We start from the raw sequence: 14,393 nt of genomic DNA on the forward strand, positions 1-14,393 counted from the left end.
ACATTTTTAAACTACTTTGTGCTTCTTGTTAGTTTTATTTACACCAATTTACCTGGAACACTTAAATGATTTTACAAACATTACTGAGGATGTTGTTCAGGTGCGGGACTGCAGTGCGAGTCTCTGGACTGTATCTGACAGGTGAACCATGTCAGGCTGCTGAGCCTGATGTTTGATGTACTCCAGAGTCCGAACCTGCAGCAGACAGAGACAAGAGGTCAGGCTTCATTCACAAGAAAAAGTGATTTAGGCTGTTGTTTAAAGAAGGACTGCACACCTAAAACCATGTTGAGTTGCAAACTAAGTGACTTAACTGTGATGAAATGCGTCAATGCTGGTGTTAATGTTTCTTTCCAGATTTGTAAAAATGGACTTTTCAAGGGTCGGAAATGGCTGAATGTGCCACCTTCTCTTTCAAATCATTCTGAACCTTGAAAGGCCAGAGCTGACAAATAGAAGAGTCCAAACAAGTAATTTTGTTGACTTTATGCTATTATGTGCAAATCCACCAGACTGTAATATCTCCCTTCAGATGGCAGGATGATCCCTCGATAGCAACACCACTGTTACACTAAAGAGCAATTTTTTAGGCATCACTGGAAGCAGCCAACAGCTCCAAATGGAACTGTTCAGAACCACCATAGTCTGCCAAAGTAATGTTTGCTTCAAATATTGGAAGGATAGGTATGCACTGAGCAACTCCTGCCTGACACATTACACTTTAAATGATAAAGATGGCCACAAATCTAGTCTGCCTAACAGATTAATGAGGCTGTAATCTGAACCAAGTGCAGGCAAAAACTAATTCGGAGGAGAATCTGTAAAACTTCAACTCACAGAGATCCGAGTCTCACAGTATCCGTGTTTGTGGCTGAGGTTCCACAGGTTGACGGCCAGCTGGCTCAGCTTGTTGTTCCTCAGATCACCGTGAGCCAACAGGACACCAAACAGGGAGAAAGCTAGAGCACCTTGACGGCGGGGGCTCTGCTGCAAGACGGCGAGACAAAAGGTGTCAGTGCAATGTTTTTCAGAAAGGCAGCACAATAACTTTGGTTTTAAACCTCAAATCTGGATCATCATCAAAACTGTGATCACATTGTAACAAAACAGAAACAGTCAGAGAGCGCAGTACTTCACAAGGCTGTTCACTTCCCCATGTGGCATTGTCAGAAATGCAGCACTCTTTTTAGAAATGCAGCAGTTGTTAATTAGTTACTAATGATCAGAAATCATGGCAACATAGAATGTGGTCATTTAATATAGATGCACCCACAAACAAAACGGCCTTACACTGAGCACAGGCACGTGTTACGCATGTGTACGTTATATACGGATACCGAGTCCCATGACCTAAAGATAATAGTGGGAAGCGGGAATTGAAGGGACTTGTAAACACCCCCTCAATTTAATCAATTGCTTCTTGTATCATTCCCGACAGATAAGTCCACAGGGGTTGATTTGTAGTAGGATCGTAATCATGTGATCGCCAGCAGGCAGCTGATGTAGCGTTCACTTGTTGTCATAGTTACAGTAACGCTATGTCGCTAACTCGCAATAATACAGAAATCTTTAACAAATCTGTGGATCCAGACTATGAGCTACATCACTGCCAAATCTCACTGGTTAATCCTTCTGTCAATTCTGACCTTCCCTGAAAATTTCATCCAAATCCGTTAGTCCATTTTTGAGTAATGTTGCAAACAGACAGACAGACCCACACCGACTGTCACATCCCTCCGTTGCATTCCTTGGCAGAGTAAAAATTCTTTACAATGAAAGCTTCACAGCTTTGTTGACAATATAACAAAAATGAAAGCACCATTACAAAAAACTGAGCCAATGCTGGTGACAGTCAGTTGTTTCTGTTCTGACCTCGTCCCGACCGAGCGCCTTCAGGTGGTCCAGGATCTGTCCGATCAGAGTCTCACACAGCTTGTTGATCTCTGATAGAAACTTGGGATCTCCTCCATATAGTGTCTCATTGGAGTCCACTGAGACCAGGACACAGAGAAAACTACATTTAGTTGGGATTAAGGCTTTTGATGAACAGGTTTGCCATAACATAAAAACAATCTTGCAATAACTGACAAAAAATACAGAGAAAGTCACTGAGTAGAAGATGAACTACAATCGCAACCTGATAATCTAAATGTGTACAAAAATGTGTGTTGTTACCTTTGGGGATGGAGTAGAGATATGTTTCCTGGCTCATGGCGGCCAGCAGAGGCAGAGCGCTGATGTAAACCCGCACCTTTGCATCACTGTTGTCCTCCCAGGTGTAATCCTGGACCATGTTGAGCAGGCCGCGGACTAAGTAGAGCACCCCATGCTCCGGATGGTCCTGTAAACACACACACATTTGTCAAACTATACAGGGAATAATGGGGAGATTATAGATGTGTTACATCTCCTGGAAAGACAAAGGAACTTTTCTCACATTTATTTCATGACACAAGTGTTAGAAAGGAATGAGAACAACAGACTCCTGCATATTGTCTAGCTTGTAAAAATACAATTATTCCCAACATTTTTGGAACAGACCTGTAAAAGGCAGATGGTTTTAGTTTTAAATAAACAGTGGGAACATTCACAGTCATAAATGTAGCCCAAAATAGTTCACATTAAATGTGTAAAATACTATTATACAAATGGTTGAAACCCCAACGGCCAAACTGCATTTCCAAAAAACATGATCAAATGATGAACAAAGAGAATCCAACTAGGTCTCATAAAACGTCTGTACTGAGAGGCTGATGAGAAGGAATGAAGTGTTACCGGGACAACCAGCAGCGTTGCCAAGAAGTTGTTGATGAAGTCCAGAAGGAAGCTCTCAGAAGAACGAAGTTTCCCCTCTATGCTGATGGAGCGAGGAACCTCTGGAAGAATACTGACTGCTGCCTGAAGGAAAGCATCCGCTGGAGGAGAGGGGAGACAGACGGAAAGATTAAGGGAGGAAGAAAAGGAGGAACAAAAGGAAGATAGGAAGGAGGAGAGATGGGAGAAGTTGGGAAATACAGGTGGAAACGACAGATGACCAAGGAGAGGAAACAAAAGATCAGGAAAAGACAAAGCAGACAGGAAGGTAGAACGTATAAAAAAAGAAGGAAGAAGTGAATCCCTAAAGAGTAGGATATTGTTGAAACAGCTTCAGACAGAAGGCCAAAGCTTTAAACAGTAAGTCTTGAGTTTTACTTTCAGTTTAAAATCTGAAACACAGCAGCTGCTTACACTGGGAGAGACACTGGTTAGCCAAAGCAACCTGTCCAGACAGCAGGTAGAGGCTGAGACGACTGAAGATGCTGCTGAGAGACGGGATGGTGATGAAACTGTAGGCAGCACACGCCTGCAGGAGAGGCAGAGACGCAAATCCATTAACCAGCAGTGATGAAGCTCTTGTTTCTCTCAGGCTGCAGAAATCTCATCCTGCAGGAATGTATGGAGGTCTGCAGTGATCAGAAGCTGTGTGTGTTTGACTCACTCTGACAAAAGCAGCAGTTTTCCGGGAGTGACTCCCTCTCACCACTCTCAGGGTCTCCATGGCCAGCTGGTTCACCGTCTGGAAATGACAAGGTTACATAAAGAAGACGGTTTGTGTGCATCAGTATTGAAACAAAACATACAAACAGACTTATACTGACGTGGATGAGCTGCACCAGAACTGGCTCCAGGTTACAGAAGGTGGCTCTGGCCTCCACACAGAAACTCAGCTGCTGCTCAAAGTCACGACCAAACGAAACCTGAACAGAGACACAGAACAAAAAGTGAGGAAACATTTCTTGTTTTACTAAAAAAAAATGTAATAACATATTTACTTGCTTGATGTTTGTCATTTTAATTATTAAATAAAAGATTTCATGTTTGAGGCTGTGGGCCTGGGATCTTTCTGCATGGAGTTTGCATGTTCTCCCTGTGCATGTGTGGGTTTTCTCCGGGTACTCCGGCTTCCTCCCACAGTCCAAAAGTATGCTGAGGTTAATTGATAACTCTAAATTGCCTGTAGGTGTGAATGTGAGTGTGATTGTTTGTCTGTATATGTAGCCCTGTGACAGACTGGGACCTGTCCAGGGTGTCCCCTGCCTTCGCCCGAGTCAGCTGGGATAGACTCCAGCACCCCCCGTGACCCTAGTGAGGATAAAGCGGTGTATAGAGGATGGATGGATGTTTGAGGCTTGTCAAACACCAAGGCTGAAAAGCTTTAGAAGGGAAACGGTGATAGTACAGAAGAGTGCTTTTGTGAAATTCTCTATGTTTTTACTGTATATCTCCAAATCCCAAAGATAAATTGATCCCATTAACACATATCTGTGAAGCAGTTAGTGGTCCAATTCTCTTTAAGACTGTGAAAATATATTCCTAAACAGGTAATGCATTATTGTAATCAAACCACTCAGATTCAAGATGAAAGTCCACCCCTCAACAACACCTTGATTGCTTCATTTCAGATCCATCCAGGCCTGAAACTTCTGTCAATGTTCAAACTCTTGTGAAGCTTCTCATTGTCATTGTTCTTAGTTGATGACCAAAATCAATTAAAAGCACATATTTAGGCAATAGTGGGTGAAATGTTCTTCATTAATACAAACACATACTGAATGACTTCCACATCAACCGTCCTGCTGCTATAAACACTTGGTGTACAAGGCCATCAAATATGGATGGATCTGCAGTGGAAAATAGTCCCCAAAAACTACCTGATTTACTTCTGATTGACCTACATTTGCTAAAAACTAAAATGACTGTCTTACATAGGAAATCACTTCGTCTCTTAAAAAATAAAACTATATAGTTAATGTCAGTCTGGTTACTAAGCTGTCTATCTGTCCGTCTGTCTGTCTAGAGCCATTTTAAAGATGCATGTCTTCAGCAGAAACCAGTGGCTTTGATGTGGAGACACTGACAGCTTACTGAAACCATAAAGTACCGAGTGACTGATGAGAAACAGTTGAGTGTGTCATGGGATGTGTTGACCATAAAGAAATCTAATACACCAACAGAAGAGAAGTCTCACCATGCGGATGAAGCCGATGATCAGCAGAGCCAAAGATCTTTTCTCATCCTCAAGAGTAAGAGCACTGCAGGACAAAGTGCAGAAGAGTTACTGACTGAAAACAGTCACCAGGCTGTTCAGAGGGACGAAATATGACTGACAATGCTAACAGAACTCAAACTGGGGAGACAAATAGGCAGTCAAAATTACTGATTTTCACTCAGACTTAAATTCAAACTGTAATTGTGTAACAACAAGACGAAAAAGTCTCCAATGTGTACAGCAACAAAGTAATTACTTAAAGGTATATAACACACTTGACAGAGTCGTGCATGGTCTTGCAGATGTGCAGCATGGCGTTGAGGATGACTGGGTCTCTGGTGAGCTCCACCTGGTGTCTGCAGGACACAAAACAACAGATTGAGACAAATTAAAAGCAGATTTTTTTGAGGTTAACATTTTTTCTGTGGGCTACTTGACACATCTTCTGATTTCAACAAACTCTTACTTGATGAAGACCTCCATGATGGATTTGCAGACCTCCACCCTCACACTGTCCTTCTGGAACATGTCGAGGAATGGCAGGAAACGCTCCTGAGGAACAGAAAATTGGAAAACTGTGAAAGTGCGGCTTGATGAAGGGAAATCACAGGACGCTTTCAGCTTGTTTAGAGTGCTATGAACCATTTTAAACTGAAGAAGCTGACCATGGAGAAGAGGAGGGAGAAATCATGGAAGTAGGTGAGGATCTTCCTGATCACTGACTGCAGCTGCATGTAGAACAAAAACAAAACAGAGTCAGTACAGAGCAGATGAAGAGAAGATGAGGATTTTAGATTCAATGCAACAACGTAAATCATTCTGTCAACCTGAGGATAGGCGTCCTCGAATGCTCGGTCAGGCGTCATGTGTTTGATGATGTCAGCCAGAACTGTGTTGACTTCTCGTTTCTGAGAGTAAAAGAGAGAAACAGAGTTAAGAAAGGCAACACAATTTTAAATGATCAAGAGTCTTTTCACAGTGCTGTGCTCACTGTAAAGTGTCGGCAGGTGAACTCCACCCAGATTTCAGCGCAGTTGATGTAATCCTGAAAACCACAAATAAATTTTGAGTATTTTGATTGAAACAACAGTCTTAATGAACACTAGTGTCTTAATGAACACTAGCTTCAGTGTTACCTGAGGACTGCGGACTTTGGTGATGACCTTCCAGGCTTCATTCAGGATTGTGAGCCTCTCAGATTCTGGAGGATCTGCACAGGCCAGACTGCGCCCCAGAGATCCGAACAACAGATGCTGAGGAGGAGGCGACAGGTAAACGTTCATTCATATTTCAGCCAGTGACCTCAACAACAGAACATGCTCCTGTATTCTTAACTAGTTTGCAAACTTCTACCCCATTCTCAACTTTTACATTAACAATTTACAGTAAACACTTTACAGACTGTCTGGGTCAGAAGCAAAAATCAAAAATGTAAGTCATGATATTGTCTGGTGAAGCACATTAGAGTTGCTCTGACCTTTGGAAAGCCAGACTCGTCACACTCTTTTATCATACTGATGAAGTCAGTAGCTCTGACTGCGACAAACTCCGGCCTGAAGGCCCTCATAACTGAATTCAGAAGCAAGGCACTGTTGGAAAACGGAACACGATGGTTAAAAAGGACACTGTCTGTACATCACCAGCTCCAGAGTGTTTTAAATGTTGCAGGAGCACAGGGAGCTGTGCATCGCTGTACAACAAGACGACTTCATGGGATGGTTAAATTTAAGACATTGACAGTTTTTACAGGCACAGTCTTGGAACTTTTTAACTCTATCTGGTATAAGGCATAACTGATCTATCAGCCCCACGGCATTACAAAATATAACTCAGGGAGCGCAGTACTCCACCAAGGCTGCTCAGTCGTTGTATCATTTCTGACGAATGTGTGGTCGAAATCACAGCAACATAGAATGTGACCATTTAATACAGATGTACCCACAAACAAAATGACCTTGCGCTGAGTATAGGCGTGTGTTATACACGTGTACATTATGTACAGATATCAAATCGTGTGTCATTTCTGACCTTCCCTGAAAATTTCATCCAAGTCCATTAGTCCATTTTTGAGTAATGCTGCGCATGGACAGATTAACAGACGGAAGGACAAATGCACGCAGAAGGTCACGTTCCATGGTGGAGTAATAAACTGTTAACTTTATATAAACAAACATCTTACAGACCAGAGTTCTGAAATGATGTCAAAACTATTTAGAGGAAAGATAATATATATATATATACATCTTGTACAAAATAATCTTTTCACTGACAGGAAAAAAGCAAACACATTAAATTAACATTTTCATTATTATTTTGTTGCTAAAAAACTCACTTATTTCCTAGCGTCTTGCATCTCTCCATCATCTCCGTTAGCAGAGGCTAAAGTGAAAACAAAAACATCATTAAGAGCAGCAATTCTACTAAGTTTGTGGCTCCATAAATGCTTACACATGCTCAACATTTGCAATTAAACTACTAAAAGTGAACATTTTTTGGCAATACTCTTCCTCTTTCTGTTTGCATGTGAATAAGTCCTGCTAAATACCTCTGGAGCTCTGTAGGCGATACACTGCAGGATCCAGTTGATGGCAGGAGAGTAGAGCGTCAGGTACTCAGGGACCTCCACCCTCTGCAGGACCAGCTGGTTCTGGACGCTCTCTGCACTGATCTGCTTGAAGGTGCCGAGCAGGTCGAAGAAGTTGCGGTTCAGGCTGTCTTTGAGGTGGGGAGCCACCTCCATGCCCACCTAGATTGAAAAATGACATTTTAATTTAGCTGAAAGAGAAAGGCTCAGCTGGGAACAGGAGGGACTTAATATGTGGGATGAATAAATAAATGAATGAATTGATTGATCACATCTCACCCTGCAGAGGTAAGCTCTGGCATACGCAGCCACCAAAGGATCTCCGATACCTCTGATCATTGCCGTCAACCGAGGGAGGGTCTCCTGAATGCCACTGTGGAATGCGGAGGAAAAAATGGAGGTAGAAAGTAAAAATACTGTAGCAGGACGGACAATTTGCTATGTTCAATGTCAAGCCTAACTGATATATTCATTGTCTGATATTATTTACTGATAGTGGCCTACCACAGATGCATCAGCATTGGGGTATATGTCCCCTGATATGTGTCAAACACAAAAACTCTTTTTATAAAAATAATGCAGAAAATGATGCTTGCGATTAACTTTATTGTTAATATACTCTCACTACTGTCTGTAGTACAAGTAGCAGAGCATGTATCACAGCTGAGCAGACAGTGGTGCGGAGTCAAGTGTGGTATGTCAGGTTGTTTTCTAGCTGCTTATTTTTCAGCATAACTAACATATACATATACATACATACATGTATGTGTGTATGTATGTATGTAATACATACATACATACATACATACTATGTATGTATGTATGTATGTATGTATGTATATATACGTATATATATAAAGAATATTAGCTGATGTATTGATAATATAAAAATGATTAACAATTTTAGGGATGAAAATCAGTCTGTATCAACCCTAAAAAATCCAGCATTGGTCGTGGATTAGTTTAATAAAACAAATGTATTAGAATTGGTGGACTGCACAGTGGCTCGGTGGTTAGCACTGTCGCCTCTACAGTTCGTGTCCTGTACTGGGCTTGGGATCTTTCTGCATGGAGTTTGCATGTTCTCCCTGTGCATGTGTGGGTTTTCTCTGTGTTCTTCAGCTTCTTCCCACAGTCCAAAAAACATGCTGAGGTTAACTGGAGATTCTAAAGTGTCTGTAGGTGTGAATGGGAAGTGTGATTGTTTGTCTGTATATGTGGCCCTGCGACCTGTCCAGGGTGTCCCCTACCTTCACCCTAAGTTCACCCCGTGACCCTAATGAGGATTAAGGGGTGTATAGATAATGGATGGACAGAATTGTTTAGCAAACTAACTCTAACCAGTTTTTTGGTAGTAATCCAAATATTTGACTCCATATTACAAACCTGTATGTTGTATTATAAATCTTATATTGCATCACTGTAATGTCTAAAGGCTATTTAATGCAGTTTTTAAAAAACATTCAAGCTACATCATTATGTACCCTAAAGAGAAACTACAAAGACTCACGATTTGTTGAGGAAGCGGTTACACTTGAGGATGGCAGCTTCAACATATCTGTGCTTTAAGGTTAAAGAGACATTTTTGTGCATAATATATTCTTTTCACAACCAAAATCAAGTGTTCAATAAATTAAAAACCAGATCTGATTTCAGTTCAGGTAAAGGTAAAAATAAGTCCTTCTCAAGACAAGAATATGTACACATGTCCTTCTATATGTAAAAGCTAATGGACTATTTTGTAGACCACTCCATGTCAATAATTCTGATTACAAAGGTAGAGGATGAAGGACACCATAGAATATATTGTAGATAATTGTAGTAACTGCCTCTGAACTTTCACTGAAGAGATACTTCCAAAATTTATAGGCAATTGCTACATTAAAGAAATCTTTTTTTGGTAAATGTAAAATCTTAAGTCAATACAAAGGGGGCTCAAATGGGAGATAAATAAATTTCAAGTCCTGATGATTTGAGAATATTTCTCAAAGACAGATCTACATTGTGTGACGCTGATGAAGGATACAGTCTAGGCAGAAGTTCTCTGATGGAGGCGATCTTAAAGAACCAGTTGAGACATGTTTCCTTGGCCGTGTCGTTCACATCTTCAACTGTGAAGCCGTCTGAGGTGGAACAAAATCAAATGACATGCAAATAATAAATCAATCAATACAATGTCAACTAAAAAGCTGACAAGAAAGTCAAAATACCATAAAAATAAGCACATTCACAGGCATAAATAACAGTTAAGTTGACACTATTTCTATAAGTTGGTACCGGGTAAGGGTCGTGGGTCTGAACACATGGTCCAGATTCTGTCGTACACCAGTCGGCCTACAAACAAGAAGAACACAGTCAGAGAACTTACAAATTCTTAAAATGATTAACTACTGAAGTAAATGAGGCCACTTCACACACCAAAAGTGTCGAGGATATCAGTGATGAGAACAAACTTGCTGGGGTAGAACTGGATCACAGAGGTGTCAGACAAAAGCTTGGAGCACTGGAACACACATCACAAATCATGATAATCCTAAAATAAACACCAGTTAATGTTGCCGCATTTTATTAAAGTCTATCAACGACTGAACAAGCTCTATCTTCAAGACTGTATACATCTGACTTTTATTCTAGGGATCAATGTTTCCGAACATTGGATTACCTGGATGACAATCTTCAGAGCTTTGACCTTCTGGTCGGAGGCCCAGGCCTCCTTCAGGGACTGGTTCAGCTCCTCGATGCGGTTGGCGTAATCCTGCTGGGAGAGGTTCAGCAGCTCCCTCTGGGACCCCTGAACACACAAATATGCAGGTCACATCCCTGATCTAAAATAGCTTGTGCCTAGCTGAAATTATATTAAAACCTGAGAAGAGGACATTGAGGTTGAAATCTTTTTAAGCCACATTAATTGACCATTTTCATTCAAGTTCATGACAAATGCACATCTGTAAGCAGACATTCAGTGCTTATAAAATGTCTGACAAACTCACCTCCTCCAGATCATCCAGCTCCTCCAGACGAGTGCGAACTTTCTCTGAAACAGCTGATGATCCTGGACTGAGAGCCTTTCCTGAGGCAGAAGTGAAAAAAATGCTGCTTTATTGGCTTTCTTGAAATAGAGTGGTAAAATAAAAAATTAATATGATTCAAATCTACATTGTGCAGACATATTTCAGATCATTTAATTAGCCTAGAAACAGGTTATTGGATTGAAATAAGCCTGTTAAAACCCAAACAGTCCATTTTGTGTATATTTATGATGTGCACTGTTTAGCAACTTTTGCATTTACATACTCAAACAGAAGTGCATGGCATATTTGTTGTGAGCCACTGTCAGTTGTGTATTTGATGCATTAGCAGCAGGACAGGGGCTGAGTCAAACAAAACTAAAGTGAAGGAACAGTGTGGGAGTGTGGCTCCTTCAAGTGTTTCTAAACTATGATGAAGCTTTATGGCACTGAGGAAAAACACGCATCAGGCTTTGAAGAGCTAGATCAGTACTTTCTGATTTTGTCAAAGGATTTACTGGCAATATGACACATGCAAAATATCATCAGGCATTTTATAGGCTTCTAAAGTGGCATGATGTCCTAATGAAGTTTATTATGTTCTACACAAACTCAGGTCTTACCTCTGTCAGAGCCCATGAAGAGATTCTGTGACAACAAAGACATTAGAATTAGGTTTTAGTGTTATAAACCATGACTATTCACAGTAACCAAGTATTAAAAGATTGGATCTACGAATGTTGTGAACGTTTTTTTCTTGTTTGCTGTAGACATCCGGCAAGAAAATGTCAAAACTTCTGACCGTCAGGACACAGCTACTAGCAAATGTTGAGTTTAGCAAAAACTTTATCATCAAAAGAAATGCACTTTTTAACCATTATTTTTTTGAAACTTCCATTAGTTTTCTGCCACTTATCCATGCCCAATCTAGGCATGTCACAATATTAGATTTAAGCCACAAAATTGTTATGGCCAAAAGGATCACACTAATCATATTATTGTAACCTTTTTAGATTTTTAAAAAAATATATGATCATAATTATTGTTAATATTATATCATCATATAAATAACATAACAGTAAGATTTTTTTTAAAACATCATATATCATCAGTAGTAGTACATCCCATTCCTCATCCAGGCATAGGAGGATTGTGGGGCAAAGACAAGAACTAGGTCCTCCAAATCTCCAGACTATCTCTCTGTGGTTATTTTGAGGCTTTGTGGAATCGCTTTTCTTGCATTTGCAGTGTTTTAACTGACCTCTGTCACATTAAAAATGTTTTAATAGTCATTTCATCCAAAGACTAAAACCCAGAGGTCCAGGTTGGGACTCTGACTGATTATATCATTAGAGTCTACTGCTAAATACAGCTGGTAAGTACTGTACTGACAAAATAAAATATCGATAATAGAATAAATTGAGAGGAATAATTGTGGGCTGTGTTGTTTGTTTTCTGTCATTCTGCCACTAGTAGACTGTCAAAAATTAAACCGCAGCTGCAATGTATGTCCCATTAAAAAGCTCTTACAGTCTGTTAAATAACCTACACAAGCCCCGTCGACCACAGAACAACTTCATCATTACTGTTGCGACTTACAATTGACAGTTTCTCGGTGGTGGTGAACCTGGCCAGGATTTCACCCCGCTTTGATAACCAATGCTCAAAATCTGGTCCCACTACCTCTTCCTCCTTCTCCCTCCTCTTCCTCCCCAGGTCCTGAAAGCACAGCAATCAAATTTGTTATCTGTCTCCATTTCCGTGAACGTTGAACAGCATTTGAACATTAATAATGGCGATATCTAATGACTATAATATGAGTTTTTCCCTGCAGGTTTGTTTTTAAGCTTCTCTGTCTGCAGTATGAACTAACCCCTGTGGAGCTGCTGTGTGACATGGCAGGAGTCTCGCTGACCGAGGCGGCAGCAAACATGGACAGAGGGTCGGTACCGTCCAGCATGGAGCTGAGGGGGTCTGCGGGTGCTGAGGAAGAAGAGGATGAAGAGGAGGAGGTGCTGCCTTTACGGGCTCCACGGCGAGTCTTTGTATCTGTCACCTGAATGGAAAGGAGAGGGTCAAAGTTGTGTCAGCTTTAAAGGATTATACCAATGTTCTTTCTCTCATGTTTTAGGTCATTCATTATTTCAAAAAAAATATTTTTCATCCATACTGGCTGGATTTTTAAAAAAAATTCTATCATACATTTGGTCATTTATTTAGTTTGCTATAAATGTGTGTTAAATAAAACCAATTACGCAAGGAGTAAGCTAAATGAGGGGTTATGAGGTGTTTTTTTGGGATATCTGATTGCATTTGTAGAGGTTATAGTGATACAGCTGAACAAGAGCAGGACACTGATACCATGATGGGTTTGAGGGGATGGTAGTCTCCAAACTCCACCAGAGCTGCCTCAGGGCGATACTTCTGCAGCTCTGCATCATAGTTGCGTCCACGGGAACGCCTGGTCGCACAACAGACAGACAGCAAAGCAAACCAGGTTATTGAAGAGTCACTCTGATGCACTCCTCGTTTGCAAGTGCTTCTTATGTCCCATTACTTAATGAGAACTTTCCTTAAACACACAGATGAAGGTATGCGCTGGCAGGTGTCGTCATGAGAGACAAATGTGAACACATGGCAGCCCAAAATATTTAAACTAAAACTACACCCAAAGGCAAAAAGATCTTACATGTAACTACAGCTTTAAGGAATTCAGTCAATCAATCAATCAATCAATCAAAGTTTATTTCTATAGCTCTTTACAAGAGCCCAAAGGGTGACCAAAGTGCTTCACAGTGAAAAACTAAATTAATGACTCCCAGCATTTTTTGACCATTTTGCAATAGCATCTTGAAACTAGAACACCTCTGAACCTGTCATATGTTGAAAAATATATCACTACTATTGCTTGGATGAAACGTACATATATGTTATTTCTGGAGCTCTACTCTGCTACATGTGCTGCAGGTAGTGCTGAGAATATTGTAAACAACGGAATGGGAGTCGCTGTGCAGGACAAACTATTTGAAGGCCTAATTTTTAAATTAACACAAGCATCTTTTTCTCTAATGCTAATATCAATATATGTGACAGGCCAATATCAACATCAGTCAGGGTCTAGTTAATTCTATAGGCTAAAATCTGCACATAGATGCTAATCATTATCTCATAAATAGAGGTGCTATCCATCTAAAAACCTAACAAGTTTCTGTCTTGCTAACATATTTATTCCAGGGTATTTAGAATAACTTTATTTTACAACAGTAGACATTTAGCAAAAGTGATTTTTAATACAGATATAAAGAAAGGAGCAAATGCTAAAACCTTGGACGAGCACTGCATTTTGCTCTGTATTTGAGAGTTTATCCAGAGATAATTTATAGTGTAAAATGGAAACGAGCAGGATGTGAGAGTGCTAGTTAACCTGTGTAGCAACCATGACACTCCCTCAGAAGCTACAACCAAATTACAGCCAAACAGGACACAGTAATAAAAAGACTCAATAATACTGCAGTGGCTTTTGTTGGTAATGTGATGTTGAAAAGCTGCAAAAAAAAGTTGGCCTTTCATTTGGGACGGTAACTTTCACTAAAGCGCGCAATACACATATTTACACTGCAATCATGTTCTCAAATGCCACACAGTATCGATATATTGACGATATAATTGATTTATGTAGATAACAAGTAGTTTTTATCAGAAGAAAAAAAGCATCTTACCACTGCACCGCAGCCATTTTTCTACGTCATGTGACATTTTTGGACTTCCTGGT

The 14,393-nt window shown here is 40.4% G+C and overlaps 1 protein-coding gene across 2 annotated transcripts; it reads right to left on the reverse strand.

The window, feature by feature from the left end:
* Positions 1–12: 12 nt before the first annotated feature.
* Positions 13–14,390, reverse strand: vps35l (VPS35 endosomal protein sorting factor like). 2 transcript variants are annotated; one of them, XM_051939936.1, is made up of 30 exons: positions 14,341–14,390; positions 12,983–13,082; positions 12,495–12,677; positions 12,221–12,340; positions 11,245–11,269; positions 10,604–10,683; positions 10,276–10,404; positions 10,032–10,116; positions 9,891–9,947; positions 9,640–9,736; positions 9,124–9,171; positions 7,893–7,986; positions 7,575–7,775; positions 7,362–7,408; positions 6,507–6,618; positions 6,166–6,282; positions 6,021–6,074; positions 5,857–5,937; positions 5,695–5,757; positions 5,496–5,581; positions 5,305–5,385; positions 5,009–5,072; positions 3,639–3,737; positions 3,479–3,556; positions 3,229–3,343; positions 2,776–2,915; positions 2,176–2,341; positions 1,873–1,991; positions 838–984; positions 13–195 (listed from the first exon to the last, which is right to left on the reverse strand). In XM_051939936.1, the coding sequence occupies exons 1-30, from the start codon at positions 14,355–14,357 to the stop codon at positions 97–99; spliced, it is 2,904 nt and encodes a 967-aa protein (XP_051795896.1). In that variant the 5' UTR covers positions 14,358–14,390; the 3' UTR covers positions 13–96. The 2 variants fall into 2 exon arrangements, with proteins under 2 accessions (XP_051795896.1, XP_022070429.2); XM_022214737.2 differs by having other exon boundaries at positions 838–987.
* Positions 14,391–14,393: the final 3 nt, after the last annotated feature.

This window comes from Acanthochromis polyacanthus, chromosome 19, assembly GCF_021347895.1.
Source record: "Acanthochromis polyacanthus isolate Apoly-LR-REF ecotype Palm Island chromosome 19, KAUST_Apoly_ChrSc, whole genome shotgun sequence".
Classification (NCBI taxonomy): domain Eukaryota; kingdom Metazoa; phylum Chordata; class Actinopteri; family Pomacentridae; genus Acanthochromis; species Acanthochromis polyacanthus.

Coding starts and splice junctions, on each gene's coding strand:
- vps35l (XM_022214737.2), bottom strand. Junction 12,678..12,982: donor ATCCCCTCAAACCCATCATG/GTATCAGTGTCC, acceptor CTTTCCATTCAG/GTGACAGATACAAAGACTCG. Junction 5,758..5,856: donor TCGAGGACGCCTATCCTCAG/GTTGACAGAATG, acceptor TTCTACATGCAG/CTGCAGTCAGTGATCAGGAA.